At 44.4% G+C, this 21438-nt stretch overlaps 1 protein-coding gene across 2 annotated transcripts in view; it reads left to right on the top strand.

Annotated features, from left to right (window-relative positions):
• LOC118370786 (paired box protein Pax-3-like) overlaps positions 1–21438 on the top strand; it is a 54437-nt gene that overhangs the window by 17622 nt on the left and 15377 nt on the right. For both annotated transcript variants that reach the window (XM_052463662.1, XM_052463661.1), the window contains exons 7-8: positions 710–930; positions 13290–13553. In XM_052463662.1, coding sequence (XP_052319622.1) covers positions 710–930; positions 13290–13553 — 485 coding nt within the window. The remainder of the gene's footprint in view (positions 1–709; positions 931–13289; positions 13554–21438) is intronic.

Raw genomic sequence — 21438 nt, 5'->3', positions numbered from 1 at the left:
TTGTAGTGGAAATGTTATTTGTCACATGCTTCGTAAACAAAAGGTGTAGACTAAAAGTGAAATACTTACTTACGGGCCCTTCCCAACAATGCAGAGAGAATAAATACACAATGAATAACAATAACTTGGTTATATACACAGGGTACCAGTACGAGTCGATGTGCAGGGGTACGAGGTAATTAAGGTAGATATGTACATATAGGTAGGGATAAAGTGACTAGGCAACAGGATAGATAATAAACAGTAACAGCAGTTTGTGATGAGACAAAAGAGTTAGTGTAAAAAGGGCCAATGCAGATAGCCCGAGCAGCTACTTGGTTAACTATTTAGCAGTCTTATGGCTGTTCAGGGTTGGTTCCAGTCTTGGTGCATCACTACCGCTTGCCGTGCAGAAGCAGAGAGAACAGGCCATTCCATGATGTATTTGACTCAAAAACAATAGGATAGCATTAATCCATTCCTCCTTTCTCTCTCTCTCTCTCTCTCTCTCTCTCTCTCTCTCTCTCTCTCTCTCTCTCTCTCTCTCTCTCTCTCTCTCTCTCTCTCTCTCTCTCTCTCTCTCTCTCTCTCTCAATCTCTTTCTCTCTCTCTCTCTCTCTCTCTCTCTCTCTCTCTCTCTCTCTCTCTCTCTCTCTCTCTCTCTCTCTCTCTCTCTCTCTCTCACACACACTCAATCTCTTTCTCTCTCTCCATCACTCTCTCCTTGCAGTGTCAGAGCAGCCCAGTACGGTCCTCAGGCCTCAGCCCCTCCCCCCCACCTCAGTGCACCAGGGTGGGCTCAGCTCCTCAGCGGGGGCCCAGGACGGTAGTTCTGCCTACTGCCTGTCTTCTGGACGCCATGGCTTCTCCGGCTACTCGGAAAGCTTCGTGCCTCCGTCCGGCCACTCCAACTCAGTCAACCCCAGCATCAGCAATGGTCTTTCACCACAGGTCAGTTCACTGTTCAGTCCCGACTGTAGCTAATAGAATAATCATTTATCACATTGAGCAGCAGACTATATTATCCAAAGAGACTGACATTTTGCTAGCAGTGCACATAGAAGAGCTTGCCTATGTTCCGCTCTGCAACATGTGGATTCCATAGTTTCAATAAGACATTTAGTACAGGTTTTATACCATTGGAATGGAAAAATCCTGTTTACCGGTTGGTTCTAGATAACATTCAGAAGGTATATTTTCGCAGAGGTTCTACAGATGTTTATCAAAATATCTGCAACATTTCAACATTTCTTAAGCCTTTCAGTAGCATCTCAACAGTAAATCTCTTCATGTTAAACAAGGTAGTCAAACAGGTGACAAACTCGAAACCGGATGTTTGTCAACAATACACGATACTAAATCATTTCAGTTTAGCAAAAAGTCTCTTCTCATTTGAATATGGACCGCGAGCATATGAATAGACATGAGACAATAAAAGATGGAGGGTGTGTGAGAGCGGAAGATGACACAAATGAAATCTGAAAAGACAATTATGGCCGATTACACAGTCATCAGCATCCGTGGGGGGTTCGGTACGCGGCGACGGGGCCGTCCTAACAGGCGGAAAACAAGCTTTTAACTGCCACAAAGGGTGGCCAGGCCCCACGCAATGCATGCTGGGTCCTCACCCCATGAGAAAGAGAGGTTCTCAGGCCTCCATCAGTGTCCTGCTTAGTGGTGATAAAAACGAACGCTTCAGGCACATCTTCCTCTCTTTCTATGACAAGGGGAACCCCGAGGGTGTGTGTCTGTGTGTTTGCTTGTCATTTTCATCAGCAATGACAACATTAAATTCAACCACACCTGTTTCATCACAAAACTGGAGAGCAACATCTGTCTGGTGAAGTCCACAAAACATATTGCATGTAACAAACAGTTACAAGACCTACAGCAGGGTCAAGCAAGGTAATGTTTCTCACATTTTCGAACTACTAAACAACTATAGATTTAGAGCCACAGAGAGTTACCGCAAAGAAAACAGGAACTGCCTCCACTATTCCAGCACCATTTCAACATCATCAAATCACCTCTGCTTAGTCTAATACAGTGGCAACTATAATATACCAACAACAATTTAGTCCAGTCAACATACGCTAAATATGATGTGGCTGTCCATAGCACTGATATATATATGTGTGTGTGTGATTGCAAGGGGAACAAACATGTTGACTCACCAATGCCATCCTCCTCTCAGTCATGTTGCCGAAACGGTCTATGACAGTCATACAGTACAAGATTTTAGTTTTTGTTGTCCTAGGCTACCTGGATAATATTATTGCTGCTAGCCTAACTTCCTTTCCTAGGCAACAGTGAGCCAGCTAGTCAACATTAGCCTACTACATCTACCTACGTATTGAATTTCCATCCTCTCAGACAAGGGGCACAATGTATGAATTTATGGTTGGATCGGTTGGATCGCCATTATAATCATTTACCAATACAGGGAATTAAGTAAAACCACAAGTCCAAATCCCTGTCTCCATCCTTGGCTAATTTAGGAAAGGGTAAATTTTAGCTAGATAGCTAGCCACCAGAGGACAACAACACAACGAGATGCTCAATTCAACTTTTTTATGTAAATTTTGTTTGACTTTTGGTGTGATGTGATTGGTGTGAAGCCAAATCTAAACTGGCTTCCTTGACTGGATTACTTCTTCTTTTTATAAGAAACATTAACGTGTTGAACATTCTAAACGGTTTGCATAGTCAACTTACACACAGATCTGACACACACTTACTCCACCAGACATGCCACCAGGGATCTTTTCACAGTCCCCAAATACAGAACAAAGAGTACAGTATTATATAGAGCCATTATTGTATGAAACTCCCTTCCATCTCATATTGTTCAAATGAACAGCAAACCTGGTTTTAAAAACAGATAAAGCAACACCTCACAGCACAACGCCTCTCTCCTATTTGACCTCGACAGTTTGTGTGTATGTATTGATATGTACGCTACATGTGCAGTTTTTAAATTAATGTACTTCTATCCTTGAGCTGTTTTTGTCTATTAATGTTCTGTATTATGTCATGTTTTGTGTGGACCCCAGGAAGAGTAACTGCTACTTTTACAACAGCTAATGGGGATCCTAATAAAATACCAAATACCCTTGACACTTTTTTTGAGTGCGCCAGGACTGAGCTCACTCAGTTTAGCTCCTCGCTGATTGGCTATTACTATAATTTTTTATTATCAAGGGAGGCCAAATGCTTGCTGTCCTCCCTTGCATTCAATGCTACGGGCAGCAACAATGTCATACTCTTTTTGACCAGACAGAATCAGATAGATGGGCTACATAGTGAGAGGGGTGCTGTTTTGCTCGCTCAGATGCTTTCTCTGGTGAGAGACATATAGCCTTTTCCGAATTGAAGGAAAATTATGAAACAGAGTGACGAAAGCTAAATTATTTTCTATGTTTTGTATTTTTTTCTTGGTAATTATTTTGGGGAAGCCTGGCTTCCGTTGGCATGAATACAAGCCACTGGCACGCACACACACACACACACACACACACACACACACACACACACACACACACACACACACACACACACACACACACACACACACACACACACACACACACACACACACACACACACACACACACACACACACACACACAGTCAAACGCACACGTCGGGAATGTTTGTTTCCATATGGAATTGCAATCATGGAACGTTCCAGTGTGCTAATTGATTGCAATGAAGGAATCTATCCCTTAGTAATGTGGTGTGTAATTTATGCAAATTACTCACTTTGTTGACTAATTTGTTTTAATTAATGTATTCATCTGCAAATTTGGATGTATACTGGAATATGCTCATTTGCATTTCAGACTGGATGGCATTTATGTGAGGGTTGTAAATGAATACAAGAGAGGGAATGTAAATGAATACAAGAGAGGGAATGTAAATGAATACAAGAGAGGGAATGTAAATGAATACAAGAGAGGGAATGTAAATGAATACAAGAGAGGGAATGTAAATGAATACAAGAGAGGGAATGTAAATGAATACAAGAGAGGGAATGTAAATGAATACAAGAGAGGGAATGTAAATGAATACAAGAGAGGGAATGTAAATGAATACAAGAGAGGGAATGTAAATGAATACAAGAGAGGGAATGTAAATGAATACAAGAGAGGGAATGTAAATGAATACAAGAGAGGGAATGTAAATTAATACAAGAGAGGGAATGTAAATGAATACAAGAGAGGGAATGTAAATGAATACAAGAGAGGGAATGTAAATGAATACAAGAGAGGGAATGTAAATGAATACAAGAGAGGGAATGTAAATGAATACAAGAGAGGGAATGTAAATGAATACAAGAGAGGGAATGTAAATGAATACAAGAGAGGGAATGTAAATGAATACAAGAGAGGGAATGTAAATGAATACAAGAGAGGGAATGTAAATGAATACAAGAGAGGGAATGTAAATGAATACAAGAGAGGGAATGTAAATGAATACAAGAGAGGGAATGTAAATGAATACAAGAGGAATGTAAATGAATACAAGAGAGGAATGTAAATGAATACAAGAGAGGGAATGTAAATGAATACAAGAGAGGGAATGTAAATGAATACAAGAGAGGGAATGTAAATGAATACAAGAGAGGGAATGTAAATGAATACAAGAGAGGGAATGTAAATGAATACAAGAGAGGGAATGTAAATGAATACAAGAGAGGGAATGTAAATGAATACAAGAGAGGGAATGTAAATGAATACAAAGAGGGAATGTAAATGAATACAAGAGAGGGAATGTAAATGAATACAAGAGAGGGAATGTAAATGAATACAAGAGAGGGAATGTAAATGAATACAAGAGAGGGAATGTAAATGAATACAAGAGAGGGAATGTAAATGAATACAAGAGAGGGAATGTAAATGAATACAAGAGAGGGAATGTAAATGAATACAAGAGAGGGAATGTAAATGAATACAAGAGAGGGAATGTAAATGAATACAAGAGAGGGAATGTAAATGAATACAAGAGAGGGAATGTAAATGAATACATTTCTTTTACATTAACAGTGAGTGGATGAAAACTTTATAATTAGACATACCAACAAAGCTACGTAAACTCTGCAGTCCTTACACAGCAAAGCCTCAATACTGTGGATTGTTACAGTTTACTGTTCTTTTGAGTTATCTGATCGTTTATCAGTGCTGAATGGTATTTCTTGGTGGTATTGGGAGTTATTTGGGGCTTTAGTTAGTGAAAAATCAGTTCCTGTGGTGTAGCTCTGTGAATGTTACACTTTGTTTATATGGTGTTTTAACAGTAGTGTATGAATATGTCGCCAGTGAGTTAGTCCTGCTATGCCATGACTAGTTCGGCCTATGCCCTGAGTGGTGGTGCTTCGGTTGGTAGTAAAACATAAAGGCTTAGGGAACTATATGACCATTCTAGCCTAGCCCAGTGTAATGTGGGCTAGATCCCTGTCGCATGGGGTCTCAGGCGTCTGGCTAGCTGATCCGTTGCATACCAGTGGAATCCTTTCTCACCAGCGCAGCGAGCGGTCGGGCTTTGCACAGCGTTGAGGCTTAATCCCCGGAACCACCGAAAAACAGAGACAGTGCCGGGGCTTCAATCACAGAGCAGAGGAGCTGGAGTAATACATAGACTGGCTGAGACACATATGTGCGTTCATACAGTCTCAGACACACATACAAACAAGGCTTTTTTGATCAGGTTGCCTTATCAAAGGGATTGTACACAGTTATCTTCCCTCTAATGCTTTATCTAATCTAATCTCTGAGGACATACAGTGGGGAGAATTTGATACACTGCCGATTTAGCAGGTTTTCCTACTTACAAAGCATGTAGAGGTCTGTATTTTTTTAATCATAGGTACACTTCAACTGTGAGAGACGGAATCTAAAACAAAAATCCAGAAAATCACATTGTATGATTTTTAAGTAATTAATTAGCATTTTATTGCATGACATAAGTATTTGATCACCTACCAACCAGTAAGAATTCCAGCTCTCACAGACCTGTTAGTTTTTCTTTAAGAAGCCCTCCTGTTCTCAACTCATTACCTGTAATAACTGCACCTGTTTGAACTCGTTACCTGTATAAAAGACACCTGTCCACACACTCAATCAAACAGACTCCAACCTCTCCACAATGGCCAAGACCAGAGAGCTGTGTAAGGACATCAGGGATAAAATTGTAAACCTGCACAAGGCTGGGATGGGCTACAGGACAATAGGCAAGCAGCTTGGTTAGAAGGCAACAACCGTTGGCACAATTATTAGAAAATGGAATAAGTTCAAGATGACGGTCTATCACCCTCGGTCTGGGGCTCCATGCAAGATCTCACCTCGTGGGGCATCAATGATCATGAGGAAGGTGAGGGATCAGCCCAGAACTACACAGCAGGACCTGGTCAATGACCAGAAGAGAGCTGGGACCACAGTCTCAAAGAGAACCATTAGTAACACACTACGCCGTCATGGATTAAAATCCTGCAGCGCACGCAAGGTCCCCCTGCTCAAGCCAGCGCATGTCCAGGCCCGTCTGAAGTTTGCCAATGACCATCTGGATGATCCAGAGGAAGAAGGGGAGAAGGTCATGTGGTCTGATGAGACAAAAATATAGCTTTTTGGTCTAAACTCCACTCGCCGTGTTTGGAAGAAGAAGGATGAGTACAACCCCAAGAACACCATCCCAACCGTGAAGCATGGAGGTGGAAACATCCTTCTTTGGGGATGCTTTTCTGCAAAGGGGACAGGACGACTGCACCATATTGAGGGGAGGATGGATGGGGCCATGTATCGCAAGATTTTGGCCAACAACCTCCTTCCCTCAGTAAGAGCATTGAAGATGGGTCGTGGCTGGGTCTTCCAGCATGACACTGACCCGAAACACACAGCCAGGGCAACTAAGGAGTGGCTCCGTAAGAAGCATCTCAATGTCCTGGAGTGGCCTAGCCAGTCTCCAGACCTGAACCCAATAGAAAATCTTTGGAGGGAGCTGAAAGTCCGTATTGCCCAACGACAGCCCCGAAACCTGAAGGATCTGGAGAAGGTCTGTATGGAGGAGTGGGCCAAAATCCCTGCTGCAGTGTGTGCAAACCTGGTGAAGAACTACAGGAAACGTATGATCTCTGTAATTGCAAACAAAGGTCTCTGTACCAAATATTAAGTTCTGCTTTTCTGATGTATCAAATACTTGCAATAAAATGCAAATTAATTACTTAAAAATCATACAATGTGATTTTCTGGATTTTTGTTTTAGATTCCGTCTCTCACAGTTGAAGTGTACCTAGGAAAACCTGCAAAATCAGCAGTGTATCAAATACTTGTTCTCCCCACTGTATGTGTTAAATACTCAGCAGTACAACATCCACATGTAATTCACATCTATATGGTATTATCTTCAGTTATGTAACCTTTATTTAACTAGGCAAGTCAGTTAGGCAAGAACAAATTCTTATTTACAATGACGGCCTACACCGGCCAAATTGTGTGCCCCCTTATGGGACTCCCAATCACAACCGGATGTGATACAGCTTGGATTTGAACCAGGGACTGTAGTGACACCTCTTGCACTGAGATGCAGTGCCTTAGACCGCTGCGCCACTCAGGAGCCCAAATGTCCACATTTTGGCTTTCCAGAAAAAAACCTTCCTGTATACTTTCTCACCTTCAACACACACACACGCACGCACGCACACGCACGCACGCACACGCGCACACACACACACACACACGCTGTGAGATGAATGGGGTGTGTTGACCTCCATATGTTTCCCATTTGTAGTCAGTCACACATGAGCATGTTCCTCAGACGCATTAGGTTAGATTCCTCTGACAGCGCTCCTGTAAATTACATACCCTTAGACAGATAGTGTGTGTGTGGCTGTCCGGCCTTTTCTGTGTGGACGTTTTTAACTATACTTGGGGGACCAACTGAGGACACTTTCTTGGTCCCTACAAGGTCAAATGCTATTTCTAGGGGTATAGGTTTAAGGTTAGAATTAGGGTTAGGAGCTAGTGTTCGGTATCTCTCTCTTCTCTCTCTCCTCTCTCTCCTATCTCTCTTCTCTCTCTCTTTTCTCTCTCTCTCCTATCTCTTCTCTCTCCCCTATCTCTTCTCTCTCCCTCCTATCTCTTCTCTCTCTCCCCTATCTCTTCTCTCTCTCATATCTCTCTCTTCTCTCTCTCCTATCTCTCTCATATCTCTCTCCTATCTCTCTCCTATCTCTTCTCTCTCCCCCCTATCCCTTCTCTCTCCCCCCTATCTCTTCTCTCTCTCATATCTCTCTAAAGGTCCCTTTCACGCCACCTATTTCCCCCTCGTTTTGACGACACCTCTTCTCACGCCAACTCTCATGCAGCTGTTCACGATGTATCACCAAGGAAACCTCTTAACCCTTGACATCAGAAACACAAATTTCCACACACACACACACGCACACACCACATACACGCTTATTGGAAATGTGTTAAAGAATCATACTCCTTTTTCCCACGTACCCCGTGGCCTCTCCTTGTTGGCCCCACAAGGACACGGTGAATTTGGGCATCAAATGAGAAAGCTGGAGAGGGAGGAGAGGGAGGAGAGGGAGGAGAGGGAGAGAGAGAGAGAGAGAGAGAGAGAGAGAGAGAGAGAGAGAGAGAGAGAGAGAGAGAGAGAGAGAGAGAGAGAGAGAGAGAGAGAGAGAGAGAGAGAGGAATGGGTTATTCACGTCTGTTTTTCTCCTTTACACACTGTTGAACACACCACCTGTTTGATCTAGTACACACTGAAGACAAACAGTTATTTACCATAGGTTTTGTATTGTGAATGTCTTTTAATATGTTTGTCATTTTTATGTTTCATGGTAGGTCTACTGGAAATTGAAAATAGTAGTTAGTCTCCATGAACAAAATGTTCAATTCTATAGGATACAGTAAAAATCGCACAGAGTCATTCGTGGGGGAAAAGGCTAGCTAGCACGGAATAGGAACGGAACTGTGCGGTCCCTAAACGACGCAGGCTCCCCTGTCCGTCCGTCAGTTAGGAAACCATGTAACTAGAACCATGTGTCTGGGTGAACACAGTATAATGTGTCTCTCATGGTCACAACCAGGAGAGGAGAGAGGATGAGAGGAGAGAGGAGGAGAGAGGATGATAGGAGAGAGGATGATAGGAGAGGGGAGAGGATGAGAGGAGAGGAGAAAGGATGATAAGAGAGGAGGGGAGGAGAGAGGATGAGAGGAGAGAGGATGAGAGGAGAGAGGATGAGAGGAGAGGATGATAGGGGAGAGGAGAGAGGATGGGAGGAGAGGACGAGAGGGGAGGAGAGGATGAGAGGGGAGGAGAGGATGAGAGGGGAGGAGAGGATGAGAGGGAGGGGAGGAGAGGATGATAGGAGAGGAGAGGAGGAGAGGATGAAAGGAGAGGAGAGGGGATGATAGGAGAGGAGAGAGGGTACAGGAGAGAGGATGATATGAGAGGAGAGAGGATGATATGAGAGGAGAGAGGATGATATGAGAGGAGAGGATGATAGGAGAGGAGAGAGGATGATAGGAGAGGAGGGAGGATGATAGGAGAGGAGAGAGGATGAGAGGAGAGGAAAGAGGATGATAAGAGAGAGAAGAGAGAGGAGGAGTGGATGAGAGGAGAGAGGATGGGAGGAAAGCAAGAGAGGATGATAGGAGATCAGAGGGGGGAGAGGATGATAGGAGAGGATAGTATGAGAGGAGAGGATGAGAGGATGATAGGAGAGGAGAAAGGATGATAGGAGAGGAGAGAGAGGATGATAGGAGAGGAGAGGGGATGATAGGAGAGGAGAGAGGATGATAGGAGAGGAGAGAGGATGATAGGAGAGGAGAGAGGATGATGGGAGAGGAGAGAGGATGATAGGAGAGGAGAGATGGGAGAGGAGAGAGGATGATAGGAGAGGAGAGAGGATGATAGGAGAGGAGAGAGGAGAGATGATGATAGGAGAGGAGAGAGGATGATGGGAGAGGAGAGAGGATGATAGGAGAGGAGAGAGGATGATGGGAGAGGAGAGAGGATGATAGGAGAGGAGAGAGGATGATGGGAGAGGAGAGATGATGATAGGAGAGGAGAGATGATGATAGGAGAGGAGAGAGGATGATGGGAGAGGAGAGGGAGGAATAGAGAGGAGAAGATTGGAGAGGTTATTATGCCTGCTACTAACTACTTGATTTACATTACACCAAGTTACATTGTCATGATCAGTAGGAAATAAGAATCAATAGGTATGGTTTGGTCAGTAAATGAAGAGTAGGTAAAAATGTTAACCAATTTTCAACCTCCATTCATTATCTCAAGTACCAAACCAGTGTCTACATATGTGAAAATGGGTTGTTTCTATGATCTGTGGTTAAAAAGATGCTTCTCTGTGACATGATAGGGTAGGATTAAAAGTTACAGAATAAATAATGTGAGGTTGAAAAGTCTCAGAGTTGCCTCACAAAGTCTCATAAAAGCAGAGCATGATTTTTATATAATTTATGGCTTTGTTTATGGGAAGTCGGATGTATGAATATGTTTTATACATTTTCCTTGTGTTACATACAGGACTGCTTTCAAAGAATGTCAGTAACATGTCTTAAAATATATATTCCTGGAAAATGTAGCTAACAATTCAAGAGACTGACATTTCTCTGATGTGAACTGACAGAATTTATTTTAGGCCCAGTGGGGTTTAATAACACAACTTTCCTGCTGTAGTAAATTCCTGTTGTTCTTCCTCCATCTGGAACTCTCCTCTTGTGTTCACTGACACAGCAACTCCAATCTGCACAGTGTGACTCTGTATATACCCTAACTCGTGATATGAGTGCTCAAGTTGAACTTTCACGCATACTGTATGTCCTAGTTACATCATGATCTATGCAGAAGTATGTGTATAAAGAAGTGTGCGTTTGTAACTGGATCGAGCCATGTACGGGCCGTATTTATGCATAATCTGTATGAGACAAAGTATTATTTCATTTACTTTTATTTTTATTCTATTCTATTTGAAATTATATTCTACTGACCCTACCCTACCCTACTCTACTCTACTCTACTCACCCTACTCTACTCACCCTACTCTACTCAACCTACTCTACCCTACTCTACTCACCCTACTCTACTCACTCTACTCTACTATACTCTACTCTACTCACCCTACTCACCCTACTCACACTCTACTCTACTCTACTCTACTCTACTCTACTCTTCTCTGAACTGACTCTATTCTAGGCCCAGTGGGGTTTCTAACTCAACTTTCCTGCTGTAGTCAACCTACCCTCCATCTGGAACTCTACTCTTGTCTTCACTGACACAGCAACTCAATCTGCACAGTGTGACTCTGTATATACCCTAACTCTGAGTGCTCTGAACTTTCTACGCTACTCTACTCTACATCATGATCTATCTATGTGTATAAAGAAGTGTGCGTTTGTAACTACTCAGCCCCTATTTATGCATAATCTACTATGAGACAAAGATTTCTCTTTTATTTTTATTCTATTCACCCTACTTTACCCTACTCTACTCTACTCTACTTTACTCACCCTACCCTACTCTACACTACACTACCCTATGCTACGCTACACTACTCACTCTACTCTACACTACCATACCCTACGCTACACTACACTACTCTACTCTACTCTACTCTACTCTACCCACCCTACTCTACTCTACTCTACACAACTCTACTCTACTCACTCAACTCACCCTACTTTACCCGACTCTACTCTACTCACCCTACCCTACTCTACACTACCCTACTCTACCCTACGCTACACTACTCCACCCTACTCTACTCTACCCACCATACTCTACACTACCCTACACTACCCTACTCTACTCACCCTACCGTACTCTACACTACCCTACTCTACCCTACGCTACACTACTCTACTCTACCCTACTCTACTCTACCCACCATACTCTACACTACCCTACACTACCCTACTCTACTCACCCTACTCTACACTACTCTACCCTACTCTACCCACCATACTATACTCTACTCTACCCTACCATACTCTACTCACCCTACTCTACTCTACTCACCTTACTCTACTCACCCTACTCTACTCTACACTACTCTACTCTACCCTACTCTACTCTACCCACCATACTATACTCTACTCTACTCTACACTACCCTGCTCTACTCGACTCACCCTACTCTACTCTACTCTACTCTACTCTACTCTACTCTACTCTACTCTACTCTACTCTACTCTACTCTACTCACCTTACTCTACTCTACTCTACTCACCCTACTCTACTCTACTCTACTCTACTCACCCTACTCTACTCTACTCTGGTCACGCTACTCTACTCTACTCTACTCTACTCTACTCTACTCTACTCTACTCTACCCTACTCTACTCTACTCTACTCTACTCTACTCTACTCACCCTACTTTACCCTACCCTACTCTACTCTACTCTACACTACCCTACTCCACCCTACGCTACGCTACACTACTCCACCCGACTCTACTCACCCTACTCTACTCACCCTACTCTACTCTACTCTACTCACCGTATTCTACTCTACTCTACTCACCCTACTTTACCCTACTCCACTCGCCCTACTCTACTCACCCTACTCTACATGACTCTACTTACCCTACCCTACTCTACTCACACTACTCTACTCACCCTACTCTACCCTACTCTACTCTACACTACCCTACTATACCCTATGCTACACTACACTCCTCTAACCTACTCTACTCTACTCACTCTACTCTACTCACCCTAATCTACTCTACTCTACTCACCCTACCCTACTCTACTCTACTCTACTCACCATACTCTACTCTACTCTACTCACTCTACTCTACCCTACTCTACTCTACTCTACTCCACTCTACTCACCCTACCCTACTCTACTCTACTCTACACTACCATACCCTACGCTACGCTACACTACACTACACTACACTACACTACACTACACTACACTACACTACTCTACTCACCCTACTCTACTCTACTCACCCTACTCTACTCTACTCACTCTACTCTACTCTACTCACTTTACCCTACCCTACTCTACTCTACACTACCCTACTCACCCTACTTTACCCTACTCTACTCTACTCACCCTACCCTACTCTATTCGACACTACTCTACACTACCCTACCATACACTACTCTACACTACTCTACCCTACCCTACTCTGCCCTACTCACCCTACCCTACTCTACCCTACACTACCCTACTGTACTGTACTGTACTCTACCCTACTCTACCCTAATTTACACTACTCTACTCTACTCTATCACACCTCACTCCATTCCATTCTCTCCTCTCTCTCACCAGGTAATGGGGCTGTTGAACCCAGGAGGAGTACCCCACCAGCCCAGCCACCAGAGTGACTTTGCCCTCTCTCCCCTGACCGGAGGGCTTGAGCCCGGGGTTGGCATGGCGGCCAGCTGCCACGGCTCCCAACGGGGCTTGGAGGGTCTGCCAGGCCTGACCAGCATGCCCAGCTCCCAGTCCTACTGCCCACCCACCTACAGCTCGCCAGCCTACGCCATGGAACACCACCCCTCCTACCAGTACGGACAGTACGGACAAAGCAAGGTGGGTTTTTGAACTAGGAATATTATGTACGGTTTATTGTAGCACTGGGACTGTTAGTAACATGTTTTATTGTAGCACTGGGACTGTTAGTAACATGTTTTATTGTATCACTGGGACTGTTAGTAACATGTTTTATTGTAGCACTGGGACTGTTAGTAACATGTTTTATTGTATCACTGGGACTGTTAGCAACATGTTTTATTGTAGCACTGGGACTGTTAGTAACATGTTTTATTGTAGCACTGGGACTGTTAGTAACGTGTTTTATTGTAGCACTGGGACTGTTAGTAACATGTTTTATTGTAGCACTGGGACTGTTAGCAACATGTTTTATTGTAGCACTGGGACTGTTAGTAACATGTTTTATTGTAGCACTGGGACTGTTAGTAACATGTTTTATTGTAGCACTGGGACTGTTAGCAACATGTTTTATTGTAGCACAGGGACTGTTAGTAACATGTTTTATTGTAGCACTGGGACTGTTAGTAACATGTTTTATTGTAGCACTGGGACTGTTAGTAACATGTTTTATTGTAGCACTGGGACTGTTAGTAACATGTTTTATTGTAGCACTGGGACTGTTAGTAACATGTTTTATTGTAGCACTGGGACTGTTAGCAACATGTTTTATTGTAGCACTGGGACTGTTAGTAACATGTTTTATTGTATCACTGGGACTGTTAGTAACATGTTTTATTGTAGCACTGGGACTGTTAGTAACATGTTTTATTGTAGCACTGGGACTGTTAGTAACATGTTTTATTGTAGCACTGGGACTGTTAGTAACATGTTTTATTGTAGCACTGGGACTGTTAGTAACATGTTTTATTGTAGCACTGGGACTGTTAGCAACATGTTTTATTGTAGCACTGGGACTGTTAGTAACATGTTTTATTGTAGCACTGGGACTGTTAGCAACATGTTTTATTGTAGCACTGGGACTGTTAGTAACATGTTTTATTGTAGCACTGGGACTGTTAGGAACATGTTTTATTGTAGCACTGGGACTGTTAGTAACATGTTTTATTGTAGCACTGGGACTGTTAGTAACATGTTTTATTGTAGCACTGGGACTGTTAGCAACATGTTTTATTGTAGCACTGGGACTGTTAGTAACATGTTTTATTGTAGCACTGGGACTGTTAGCAACATGTTTTATTGTAGCACTGGGACTGTTAGTAACATGTTTTATTGTAGCACTGGGACTGTTAGCAACATGTTTTATTGTAGCACTGGGACTGTTAGTAACATGTTTTATTGTAGCACTGGGACTGTTAGTAACATGTTTTATTGTAGCACTGGGACTGTTAGTAACATGTTTTATTGTAGCACTGGGACTGTTAGTAACATGTTTTATTGTAGCACTGGGACTGTTAGTAACATGTTTTATTGTAGCACTGGGACTGTTAGTAACATGTTTTATTGTAGCACTGGGACTGTTAGTAACATGTTTTATTGTAGCACTGGGACTGTTAGTAACATGTTTTATTGTAGCACTGGGACTGTTAGTAACATGTTTTATTGTAGCACTGGGACTGTTAGTAACATGTTTTATTGTAGCACTGGGACTGTTAGTAACATGTTTTATTGTAGCACTGGGACTGTTAGTAACATGTTTTATTGTAGCACTGGGACTGTTAGTAACATGTTTTATTGTAGCACTGGGACTGTTAGTAACATGTTTTATTGTAGCACTGGGACTGTTAGCAACATGTTTTATTGTAGCACTGGGACTGTTAGTAACATGTTTTATTGTAGCACTGGGACTGTTAGTAACATGTTTTATTGTAGCACTGGGACTGTTAGCAACATGTTTTATTGTAGCACTGGGACTGTTAGTAACATGTTTTATTGTAGCACTGGGACTGTTAGTAACATGTTTTATTGTAGCACTGGGACTGTTAGTTTTAACATGTTTTATTGTAGCACTGGGACTGTTAGTAACATGTTTTATTGTAGCACTGGGACTGTTAGTAACATGTTTTATTGTAGCACTGGGACTGTTAGCAACATGTTTTATTGTAGCACTGGGACTGTTAGTAACATGTTTTATTGTATCACTGGGACTGTTAGTAACATGTTTTATTGTAGCACTGGGACTGTTAGTAACATGTTTTATTGTAGCACTGGGACTGTTAGTAACATGTTTTATTGTAGCACTGGGACTGTTAGTAACATGTTTTATTGTAGCACTGGGACTGTTAGTAACGTGTTTTATTGTAGCACTGGGACTGTTAGTAACATGTTTTATTGTAGCACTGGGACTGTTAGTAACATGTTTTATTGTAGCACTGGGACTGTTAGTAACATGTTTTATTGTATCACTGGGACTGTTAGTAACATGTTTTATTGTATCACTGGGACTGTTAGTAACATGTTTTATTGTAGCACTGGGACTGTTAGTAACATGTTTTATTGTAGCACTGGGACTGTTAGTAACATGTTTTATTGTAGCACTGGGACTGTTAGTAACATGTTTTATTGTATCACTGGGACTGTTAGTAACATGTTTTATTGTAGCACTGGGACTGTTAGTAACATGTTTTATTGTATCACTGGGACTGTTAGTAACGTGTTTTATTGTATCACTGGGACTGTTAGTAACGTGTTTTATTGTATCACTGGGACTGTTAGTAACATGTTTTATTGTAGCACTGGGACTGTTAGTAACGTGTTTTATTGTAGCACTGGGACTGTTAGTAACGTGTTTTATTGTATCACTGGGACTGTTAGTAACGTGTTTTATTGTAGCACTGGGACTGTTAGTAACATGTTTTATTGTATCACTGGGACTGTTAGTAACGTGTTTTATTGTAGCACTGGGACTGTTAGCAACATGTTTTATTGTATCACTGGGACTGTTAGCAACATGTTTTATTGTAGCACTGGGACTGTTAGTAACATGTTTTATTGTATCACTGGGACTGTTAGTAACATGTTTTATTGTAGCACTGGGACTGTTAGCAACATGTTTTATTGTAGCACTGGGACTGTTAGTAACGTGTTTTATTGTATCACTGGGACTGTTAGTAACATGTTTTATTGTAGCACTGGGACTGTTAGCAACATGTTTTATTGTATCACTGGGACTGTTAGTAACGTGTTTTATTGTAGCACTGGGACTGTTAGTAACATGTTTTATTGTAGCACTGGGACTGTTAGCAACATGTTTTATTGTAGCACTGGGATTGTTAGTAATATATATATATATGTGTGTGTATTTGTATGTGGTTATTTTATACACATTTGATGTTTGAATGCATTGATTGCAACTCATTCTGAAAAGAATGTCTGTTAAAATATCTTTATGAAAGACGCATTAGATTAGCATTAAAGGTATACTAGCTCCATTCATTTCTACATACCCTACAATCTCCCATGATTAGAGACCATACTCAAGGTTTAGATTTTCAGAATAATAACCCATGTTAATTGCAAAGGCCAACAAATCAGGCGGTGACATTACACATATGTCAGAGACACGGCTAGTAGTCGAGGGGGCACTTCAGTTTCCATTACTATTACCTGTGAGCATTTACCCACACCATATATCTACATGACCAGATACAGAAGTATGTCGGTTGGCCTCTCTCCCCCATAACCATCAGCCTGTGACCTTTCACGAACCTGTGTGATGAGCTGGACCATCAAACCCTCCGCTCGTTCACCTAGCCATGTAATTACCCCTCGGTAACGAAGATACCTCCCCAAATCAAAGGAGCGGCTTCCCCAAAGCATGTTTGACAGGCGGGGGAGGAGGAGGGAGAGTTAGTGGGGTGGGGTGAGGGGCGGGGGAGGCACACTACCACATGTTGACTGGCCCGTCAGTAGCGGCATCTTGATGTCATTAATTTGGGGAGGTCCAAGCTGGGGACCCATGTGCAAGCAGCTCGTGAGGGTAGGGGTAGGGGGTTGTTGGTAAGAGAGAGTTGGGTGGAAGGTGGGGTTGAGAGGGGGTCTTTTTAACGGGGAGCGAAATGGCCTTTGGCAGGCAGGGATTGGAAACATGTGTCCCTGTGGAGGTCAGATGCAGTCTGAGTTGTTATTGATCACTGGAGCAGAGCCACAGCCAGGACCAACGTAGCCAGGACCAACGTGGCCAGGACCAACGTGGCCAGGACCAACGTGGCCAGGACCGGCCAGGACCAACGTGGCCAGGACCAACGTGGGGGCCAGGACCAACGTGGGGGCCAGGACCAACGTGGCCAGGACCAACGTGGGGGCCAGGACCAACGTGGGGGCCAGGACCAACGTGGGGGCCAGGACCAACGTGGCCAGGACCAACGTGGGGGCCAGGACCAACGTGGCCAGGACCAACGTGGCCAGGACCAACGTGGCCAGGACCAACGTGGCCAGGACCAACGTGGGGGCCAGGACCAACGTGGGGGCCAGGACCAACGTGGCCAGGACCAACGTGGGGGCCAGGACCAACGTGGCCAGGACCAACGTGGGGGCCAGGACCAACGTGGGGGCCAGGACCAACGTGGGGGCCAGGACCAACGTGGGGGCCAGGACCAACGTGGCCAGGACCAACGTGGGGGCCAGGACCAACGTGGCCAGGACCAACGTGGCCAGGACCAACGTGGCCAGGACCAACGTGGGGGCCAGGACCAACGTGGCCAGGACCAACGTGGCCAGGACCAACGTGGGGGCCAGGACCAACGTGGCCAGGACCAACGTGGCCAGGACCAACGTGGGGGCCAGGACCAACCAACGTGGGGCCAGGACCAACGTGGGGGCCAGGACCAACGTGGGGGCCAGGACCAACGTGGCCAGGACCAACGTGGCCAGGACCGTGGCCAGGACCAGCGTGGGGGCCAGGACCAACGTGGGGGCCAGGACCAACGTGGGGGCCAGGACCAACGTGGGGGCCAGGCCAGGACCAACGTGGCCAGGACCAACGGGGCCAGGACCAACGTGGGGGCCAGGACCAACGTGGCCAGGACCAACGTGGGGGCCAGGACCAACGTGGCCAGGACCAACGTGGCCAGGACCAACGTGGGGGCCAGGACCAACGTGGCCAGGACCAACGTGGCCAGGACCAACGTGGGGGCCAGGACCAACGTGGCCAGGACCAACGTGGGGGCCAGGACCAACGTGGCCAGGACCAACGTGGCCAGGACCAACGTGGCCAGGACCAACGTGGGGGCCAGGACCAACGTGGCCAGGACCAACGTGGCCAGAGCCAACGTGGCCAGGACCAACGTGGCCAGGACCAACGTGGCCAGGACCAACGTGGCCAGGGCAGGCAGGCCAACCAACTCTAACTCTCCCCAGTACAGTACAGCCCAGCCAAAGGGGAAAGCACCAGATCTGCCTCTCTTTAACTCCCTCACCCCCTCTCGCCCTCTTCCTTACATCCTCCATTCTCTCTACCTCTCACTGCTCTCGTCAACACCTTCACCCACTATTTACCCCTCTCATCCATCAGACATGATGACTTAAATGTAAACGTAATGTAAATGTAACCCTGACACAGGAGGTAGATACTGACATGATGTAACCCTGACACAGGAGGTAGACACTGACATTATGTTATCATGACACAGGAGGTAGACACTGACATGATGTAACCCTGACACAGGAGGTAGATACTGACATGATGTAACCCTGACACAGGAGGTAGATACTGACACGATGTAACCCTGACACAGGAGGTAGTTACTGACACAATGTAACCCTGACACAGGAGGTAGACACTGACACGATGTAACCCTGACACAGGAGGTAGATACTGACACGATGTAACCCTGACACAGGAGGTAGATACTGACATGATGTAACCCTGACACAGGAGGTAGATACTGACATGATGTAACCCTAACACAGGAGGTAGATACTGACACGATGTAACCCTGACACAGGAGGTAGATACTGACATGATGTAACCCTGACACAGGAGGTATATACTGACATGATGTAACCCTGACACAGGAGGTAGATACTGACACGATGTAACCCTGACACAGGAGGTAGATACTGACATGATGTTATCATGACACAGGAGGTAGATACTGACACGATGTAACCCTGACACAGGAGGTAGACACTGACATGATGTAACCCTCACACAGGAGGTAGATACTGACATGATGTTATCATGACACAGGAGGTAGATACTGACACGATGTTACCCTGACACAGGAGGTAGACACTGACATGATTTTACCCTGACACAGGAGGTAGACACTGACATGATGTTATCATGACACAGGAGGTAGATACTGACATGATGTTATCATGACACAGGAGGTAGACACTGACATGATGTAACCCTGACACAGGAGGTAGGCACTGACATGATGTTATCATGACACAGGAGGTAGACACTGACATGATGTTACCCTGACACAGGAGGTAGACACTGACATGATGTTATCATGACACAGGAGGTAGGCACTGACATGATGTTATCATGACACAGGAGGTAGACACTGACATGATGTTATCATGACACAGGAGGTAGACACTGACATGATGTTATCATGACACAGGAGGTAGACACTGACATGATGTTATCATGACACAGGAGGTAGATACTGACATGATGTTATCATGACACAGGAGGTAGACACTGACATGATGTAACCCTGACACAGGAGGTAGACACTGACATGATGTAACCCTGTCACAGGAGGTAGACACTGACATGATGTTATCATGACACAGGAGGTAGACACTGACATGATGTTATCCTGACACAGGAGGTAGACACTGACATTATGTTATCATGACACAGGAGGTAGATACTGACATGATGTTATCATGACACAGGAGGTAGATACTGACATGATGTTATCATGACACAGGAGGTAGACAGTGACATGATGTTACCCTGTCACAGGAGGTAGACACTGACATGATGTTATCATGACACAGGAGGTAGACAGTGACATGATGTTACCCTGACATAGGAGGTAGATACTGACATGATGTTACCCTGTCACAGGAGGTAGACACTGACATGATGTTATCATGACACAGGAGGTAGATAGTGACATGATGTTACCCTGACACAGGAGGTAGACACTGACATGATGTAACCCTGAGACAGGAGGTAGACACTGACATGATGTTATCATGACACAGGAGGTAGACACTGACATGATGTTATCATGACACAGGAGGTAGACAGTGACATGATGTTACCCTGACACAGGAGGTAGACACTGACATGATGTAACCCTGAGACAGGAGGTAGACACTGACATGATGTTATCATGACACAGGAGGTAGACACTGACATGATGTAACCCTGACACAGGAGGTAGACACTGACATGATGTTACCCTGACACAGGAGGTAGACACTGACATGATGTAACCCTGACACAGGAGGTAGATACTGACATGATGTAACCCTGACACAGGAGGTAGACACTGACATGATGTTACCCTGACACAGGAGGTAGACACTGACATGATGTTACCCTGTCACAGGAGGTAGACACTGACATGATGTTACCCTGTCACAGGAGGTAGACACTGACATGATGTTACCCTGTCACAGGAGGTAGACACTGACATGATGTTACCCTGTCACAGGAGGTAGACACTGACATGATGTTATCATGACACAGGAGGTAGGCACTGACATGATGTTACCCTGACATAGGAGGTAGACACTGACATGACGTTATCATGACACAGGAGGTAGACACTGACATGATGTTATCATGACACAGGAGGTAGATACTGACATGATGTTATCATGACACAGGAGGTAGACACTGACATGATGTAACCCTGACACAGGAGGTAGATACTGACCTGATGTAATCATGACACAGGAGGTAGACACTGATATGATGTTATCATGACACAGGAGGTAGACACTGATATGATGTTATCATGACACAGGAGGTAGACACTGACATGATGTAACC

This window comes from Oncorhynchus keta, chromosome 15 (genome assembly GCF_023373465.1).
Source record: "Oncorhynchus keta strain PuntledgeMale-10-30-2019 chromosome 15, Oket_V2, whole genome shotgun sequence".
Classification (NCBI taxonomy): Eukaryota; Metazoa; Chordata; class Actinopteri; order Salmoniformes; family Salmonidae; genus Oncorhynchus; species Oncorhynchus keta.
Note: the sequence above shows the minus strand (reverse complement) of the source record. Positions and strands in the feature narration are given on the sequence as shown.